General features: G+C 39.8%; 2 protein-coding genes across 2 annotated transcripts in view; both read right to left on the reverse strand.

Moving 5' to 3' along the window:
* The window catches only part of LOC109463794, a 31,894-nt gene that overhangs the window by 15,674 nt on the left and 8,553 nt on the right, over window positions 1–7,667 (reverse strand). The gene's annotated exons all lie outside the window — the stretch shown is intronic.
* LOC109463831 (neurexin-4-like) lies at window positions 1,483–6,165 on the reverse strand. Its single transcript, XM_019760709.1, has 4 exons — window positions 6,058–6,165; window positions 3,047–3,201; window positions 2,597–2,732; window positions 1,483–1,972 (listed from the first exon to the last, which is right to left on the reverse strand). The coding sequence occupies exons 2-4, from the start codon at window positions 3,101–3,103 to the stop codon at window positions 1,800–1,802; spliced, it is 366 nt and encodes a 121-aa protein (XP_019616268.1). The 5' UTR covers window positions 3,104–3,201; window positions 6,058–6,165; the 3' UTR covers window positions 1,483–1,799.

The following is a 7,667-nucleotide window of genomic DNA, read 5'->3' on the forward strand; positions in this document are numbered from 1 at the left end:
AGTGTGAGAAAGAATCGGAGAGGAGAGAATACAGTCACGTCACTATGTAGCTCTGGCTCCTGTGTCATTTGTTCCGGGTACGTACATCTACAACATCGGCGGCCATCTTACGAACTTGTAAGGGTCACCCATCGAGACCGAGGTCACTAAGCTACTATGTCTTCGTCTTTGACCTTGACATACCCTTACACTATCAGCCAGTGGTACCAAACCAGCCTCAGCTAGCAGGGTTTCTGTAGGAACACGATCTTTGAGTGTTCGCCCTGTGATAATCCTGGCTGCACGATTTAACAATCTAGACAATTGCAGTGTCTTTGATTTGTTACAGTGTAAAAGCGATAGTAACCATGAGGTATCACAATAATCTAGGTGTGTGTATAACAAGGTACGACACATGACTTGAAGAATCTCCTTAGTAACAAAGGGTTTAGCCCGGCTTAAGGCACTAAGTCCAGCAAGGAGCTTCTTTACAACTCTCTCGGCGTGTCCTGACCAGGTTAGAGAGGAATCCATAGTGACACCTAGATATGTAAAAAGGTTAACCTGTTCGAACGAGTTAGACCCATCAGTTACAGTGATGTTCTTTCCTGCATGCCGCAGTTTCTGAGGTGTTCCAAAAACCATGGATTTAGTTTTGTCAGGATGAAGTGATAGCATGTTTTCAATAAACCAGTTGGCTACCGATTTCATATCCTGTGAAACAATTTCCTCACATTCCTTTGACAGGCTTGCCGAGTAGTAAATCACTGTGTCGTCGGCATACATATGGAGTTTACACTTCTGCACAACTTGTGGTAGATCGTTTACATATAAACTGAATAACAAGGGTCCTAAGACACTCCCTTGCGGGACACCACATGTGACACGTTTTAGCGTAGACTGCTTGTTCTGTATATCTACGTGTTCTATATAAGTACCTAATACGGGCTGGTATTAGGTACTTTGTAGCTGGGACGTCCACCACGTTCAAACTGTGCTGAAGGACTAAGGACACGGACATACAAGTGCTTTAGAAGTTCTCAGATTTTATTCACCAAGAAAATGTAAATCACACTATCAGCAAGTCCATGGCATAAATTAATGCAAAGATGAACAAATCAATAATCTACATCACCAACAGAACATTAACTTACAAGTACACCTGGAGTTTAGAACTTGGTATCAAGAATGAATCCTGTTTAAAAACACTGTACTGCACATGTGCTACACGAGTTTCGGATATTTTATGATTTGGTTGTACGTGTAGTATATAAGAGGATGACATATAAAAAGTTGCAAATTAAGTTAATACACACCAAAATGACTATTTAACTCCAACCACTATCTTTGCATATTTTGACCAATTGAGCTATATATATGCTCTAGGTACACTATTCAAGTACATTAAGATGCGTTGTATCTCTTGCTACTTAATTAAAACAGTACAACAACGTAAGCCTTAAAAAACAAATCAAAATATTTTAAAATCTATAAACCGCTATATTTGATTTTGGTACAATTTGTAAGAACTACAACAAAACATAAACATCGACACCTCAGACTTACTAGTGACCACATCTACTGATAATATGTTGCCTAACAGGACCTTGCCAAAAAAAACAAAGAATATGCGTGTCATAATATGTCCGTTATCTTTAAGTTATTTACTACACTATGTTAGTTAAGCATACAAAGGAACACCAAATATGTAACGCCACACTGTTACATGCTAACTTAAAGATGTTTAAGTGAAAACTACATGGTGTAATGTGCTGGTTTATGTCTTTACGTAAAAGACTGGCAATTGTTGACGGGTAGACTCAGGGATAGCAGATAAGTTTGCCCAGGGTGTAATACCCTTCTTCGCGTGCATCACCAGCATCCCCAAACCTGAGCTGGGTGACAGGCAGGTCATTCTTGTGGGACAGGAACCCAGAATCCTCACGCCATGTGTAATCATTGGCATCACAGTTACATCTACGAGAGCATGTGCCTGTTGGACAACGTAATAAGGTCATGAAGAGGTTTTGCTTCTGTTGATTTGGAAGGGCTAGCCCTCACAACAAGAACATAAACAATTCGGCACAGGTAGCAGTTATTACATATGTTAGAATATGTAGATTAAAAGAAAAACTATCTATACATTCTGTGATTATGTTTACCGAAGGAAAACATATTGTTTTTCCTCCATTTCTTCTTCTTCTTCTGTTCCTCTGACCTGGCCAATGGCCTCTTTTGTTGACGTCTGTCACTATAGTAACTGGTGTTGGGTTACAAAATGTTGCAATCTCATAGTAGGCATTCAGGGTCCGGCATTTAGACTCTTGTCGCCATATACATGTATGTGAATGTGTTTGAGTAAGAATTAACAAAGCAGCCCATATCCGAAGGTAAACATTATGCATTTGCTTTGCAAATATTAATTTTTCTAGTTTGTCAATAAATATTTGTGTATAATTAAGCGATCTAGCATTAAATTCTATTGATAAGAAGAAACAAAACATTTTGATACGTATGTTAATATTTTCAGATGGTGATCCTGGTGATAATAAATAGTGCCCTTGTACTGTTAAATTGCAATAAGTTTGTATGTTGCAGGTTGCTGATTTATAATTACCTGTTTGTCCACAGGCACATTTCCCGCTCCCAGGACTGGCACCTCCCCAGTAGTCAGCCTGGCGACCGTCCCAAGTCACCCACCAGGCAAAGGGTGTGCCATTTGAGTCCCAGATATGTGAATGATGGCATTCATACTGGAAAATGTGAATTTGTATAATTCTGAGCTAAATGTCACCATGGGGTTTGCAATATCACGTATATAGCAACATATAATGTCTTGAGTAAGGTATTGTATCATTGTTTAAAAAAATATATACATTGTAATATATATCTGCTTATCATCCATCTTAAGCCCTGTTCAGCTTGTACCCTACTGACTGTAACTGGTACTTGTTAGTACTACTGGGATTCTGAAAGTTGGAGCAGACATACGTTAAGCACAACCGCATATCAGGCTCACACATGTTACATGTATGTCTGAAATGTAATAATTATGAATAAAATATACCTTAATGAGCTGTTTGCATAGAGATGACTGGTCCACCACAGCTCTCACTTGGTCCATACTGTTCCAGTATGTCACATCCTTGGAGTAGCTGCCTGGAGCCTCAACCCCATCCACATGTGTCCGTGCCTCACTGTCGTGGCCAATCAGCGTAATTGCTGAAATTGTTATAAAGTGTTCAAATATCAGACTGTGCAGTTATTGGTAAATCTTATCTATTTAGCCTGTGTGAACATTATCATTACGGTTAGAAGCCTAAAATTTACACGGTCAATTACCTAAAGTTTAATGTTTTTATCTCCATGAAAAATGGAGGTATTGTTTTTGGCGCGTCTGTGTGTCTGTCTTTCTTTGTGTTTGTGTTTCTGCACATTTGTAGTCAGTATAACTTCATAACGCCTTTATGGATTGTGATGATATTTGGTATGCTTGTAAGCAGTGTTCCCGCCAGGCATGCGTCCTTGCGTCTTTTGGACGCACTATTTTGGAAAAAAGACGCACTCTGTCCAGCTGAGTGCATCCAAAAAAAATCCAAGGGTGAAATGACCTGTGCCACCAACTTGGTGGAATCTTACAAAAACAACCCAGGTTGAAGAAGCAGTAAGCCTACTTTTGCGATCTGTACTTCGAGTCCTCCCCGCCCCTGTAATCTGTAATCCAGGTCCGGTGAGGAGCTCGGCACACGTCATGGGGAGGGGAAAACCTCAAATAAAGTAGGCACCCCGACTTTGGCGACGGCCTGAGACACTTTTTGTATTTTAAAAGTTGAAAATGTGGGTACTTTGTTCATAAATTTACCGTAACAAAGTTATTATCTTATTCCAATGATAGAGAATCGTTGCCAACAATATTCTAGGAAAAGTCACCAAGTTTGGCCGTTCTAGCGCTAGCCGTTCAAACTTTGATATTCATAATATATGCTAATTTGATGACGTCATTGGTCAAAATCCAAGATGGCGGACCATATTCACTTAACTTCACTTATGCCTGTACTGTCTGGGATGGTGCCATTTCGGTACAATATGATAAGATGCAAAGAATGCAGAACCGAATAGGAATTGATCTTGAAAGCCCCGTACAGAACATCATCACGGGAAGTCCTGTCTCGTCTGGGATGGAAGTCCTTGAGAACTCTACATCGTCAACATAAAGCCATGCTAGTGTATAGGGCCTTGGACAATTCTTTACCACCACACATGCGAGGGGTGTTCATCCGGTATAGAGATGAAGCCTCCAGATCCACCAGACAGAGCACATCGGACAACCTCATCATACCGAGGCCCCAACTGGAAGTGTACAGGCGGTCACTGAGGTACTCGGGGGCGACTGTGTGGAACTCCTTGCCACCACATGTACGTGCAGCCCAGTCATTGGGAACATTTAGAAGACTGATAACGAACTTGGACTGATAACGGACTGATGATTTACTATTTATTTTTGTATTATATTTTGTTTTGCATTTTGTTTTGATTTTGTATTATATTTTGGTTTGATTTGTAATCCGTGACCCCGCCCTCACCTTCGACCTTGTTGAAAAGCGGTCATATGTATTGTACCGAACAAGCTTTCGAGTTTAAATAAAGGCTTACTACTACTACTACTACTACTACTACTACTACTATTAGCTCTGACGTCATATGACGTCAGAATTACACCAAGTTTTTAGAATTTAATTCTATTAGTACATCATTCTCTAAAAAATTTGGTTGCCATAAGATGAGTGCAAAAACATATGAAAACGGAATAAAGTAATGTATAAGAACGCCAGTGTATCCATTACGATCGAAAGCTGGCCGGGGTCCGCGCGGACCCCAAAAGAATTTCTGCACAGAGTTTTCTGCACTGTACTGAGGGACAACTTTTTGGGTGACAATTATCTGAAATTTAAAAAAAACTAATTACAGAATAAATAGTGCTTGGGTCCGCGCGGACCACAGGTTTACTGTTTAGGGTTAAAGGAAAACTATGGACAAAAGCAATACCTCTGAAGTATACACAATCTAGATATCCGCAAAGCGATCACAAAAATAAGAATAACTTGTCATAAATTGAACAAAGACATGGGTCGATACCAGAAATGACCAATGATTCTGTTAATTTTGGTGGAAATGATTAAAAATGAACACCATTTTAGAATATATTTTACACTCTACAATGATAGGTGCCTAATGCTGTTTCCTTTTTTCACTTGTTCAATTGATTTCAATACGTTAGATCCTATAGTGAATTCAATTACTTTCTAAGGGGACATAACCAATGCAGAGTTCAAATGGAGAAATATATTAAAGAATGTTTCAATCTTAGAGACTACATGTTAGAGAATAAGTAAACCTTTATTGATACAACTTACATATATTCTGTACGTAATGTTTTGGCCGCTTACATGTATTCTGTAAATAGTTTGACGTTATCCATACTTTGTTAGATCTTCAGTTGTAGAAGACCATACGAAAGTCCCTGTATGTTTTTGTTGTGTCAATAGAGAATCTTTTTAAATGTCATTATGATATTAAAATGAGGTCTTTGCTTGGGGAAAGTCAGCGCGTCTTAGGTACATAGAGCGCACACGTGCACACAAACACCCCATGCAAAAACAACAGCTTTAATTTTTCATGAATGTTAAGATTAAAATACCAACATCCTACGCTGTATGAAATGCGCGCCATTAACCGAATTTGGAAACAGACATCGTACTGAACTAACTAATGGATTGCCTTTTCTCTCCGAAGTGACCTGGGCTTTATGGCACTTTTTTTTAATAAGGAACAATGTCACTCCCAAAAACCTAGAATGTCCAGGACAAAGATACAGAAACCGGAAGAACAAAGGGCAGCCATCAGGAGGACAGAAACAACTTTGATATTTGTCTTTGATCCAACATCTCCAACAAGTTATGCTGATAAAAAAAAAGGTGAGAAGAAAAATGGGCACAATGTATAGCAATGTGCGAAGCAACTCTTCTATTTAAAAAAAATTAAAAGTGCAAACGGAGATGTACATGTTTTTAAACTTACCTAATTGAGAGAGTTGGCAGATGAACTTCCTGTCAGCCACGGTACATGGTCCATCGTTCCATGTGTTCTTTTGGGGCCAGCTTTCGGGAAAGTACTCGGCACAGTCCTCTCTACTGTTGCTGGGTTGTCCTGGACCCCAAGCTCTGAAGTCGCCCAGAGGAACGCCATCGTCCCACATCCAAACTCCCTCCTGGTGGACATCAGTCAATCCAAAACGGAACCAAGCGTTGCGGTCGACGCCATTTTTTAGATCGATGAGGAACTCGTTGGTAGTGCTGTCCCGGGGTATGGCAAGGGTTCCCCCGTCTAAAGAACACCTACTGACTGCACCGTTGTAGGTTGTCCTGTCGTTGAAGGCCTTAAAGCATCGACGACTATGTTGATGGAAAACGTACCCATTTAGGCAACCTATTCCAGAACGAATAAGGTTATTATTTCAACTACATGCACTTCTGTTTGAAGCACTATGTAGACAATTGTAATTTTGATGTAAAATCACGGCGGTCAATTTCTAGGGTAAAATTTCCAATTCTACGGAGGGGTATCAGGTTACCGGGGTTCTACGCGCGGCTTCCGCGGAGCCAGTCTCAACGGTAAACATTCTTTTCAACAATAATAAACAGTTTCACGGGGACTCTCTTGTCCAAATGTGATAAAGTCCGCACTGCATATAGATCAAATGTTGGTGTTTTTATTACAATGCTTAAATGTGCGTGAAATCACTCTCAACGCGTCGAATGCTTATTCTAGAACAATCGACGTCAATAACCAAACAACTGATTTAAACCGACCCCAAATCTCTCCGAAAATTTCACATTTTTGCATTTTAGAGAACAGTATAACAAAGTTAAGATTTGAGTCGGACAGTTTTCTTTATTTCAAAGTTAAAGTGTTGCTATGGTAGAAAAAGTCGCCAAAAAATGCACTTTTTCAACTTCCAAGACGGATAATTCCAGAACGCCGCCATCTTTAAAAAATCCGTCCGACACAGATCGAGATTTTTGTCTTACCTACAATTTAAAATGTTTTTGAGGTAAATTGAATTTGTTTTTCTTGCGGTTTAAATACCCTGTTTGCACACATGTCAGGTCGTGTGAGTAAGTGCAGGGGGTAACTTATATCCCCGTAAACAACAATTACGATCTTCAAGGTCACACACGATGACGGCAGTAGCTTCGTTACATGTTACATATCCACTATAAAACAGGGCATAGATGTACTGTCCCGAAATTGGTTTATATTTGTGAAAAGGTGGATTTTTTACTGTTAGGCGGTAGCCGTGTAAAAACGGGCTTGAAGTCGCAGGTTTACTGTACATGACCGCGGGTAACCCCGGATCGAACGAACGTTCGGTTCGATTGACGTCATATCGAACATGATTCGATTCGAATGACGTCATATCGAACATGATTCTGTTCGATGAAAAGGTTGGAATATTTGGGCCCAAATTTGACCATCGTGAATGGAAATAGTGAATAATGTTAGTTTGGACGGAATGATTGCCGTTTGATTTCATGACGTTTTACCTGGCATATCAATGACATAAAACTTGACGTATAGACCTAAAAACGTTTTCAATGTACATAATTATGGCACGGAAATTGCAGACC

This window comes from Branchiostoma belcheri, unplaced genomic scaffold, assembly GCF_001625305.1.
Source record: "Branchiostoma belcheri isolate BF01 breed outbred unplaced genomic scaffold, Haploidv18h27 scaffold13, whole genome shotgun sequence".
Classification (NCBI taxonomy): Eukaryota; Metazoa; Chordata; class Leptocardii; order Amphioxiformes; family Branchiostomatidae; genus Branchiostoma; species Branchiostoma belcheri.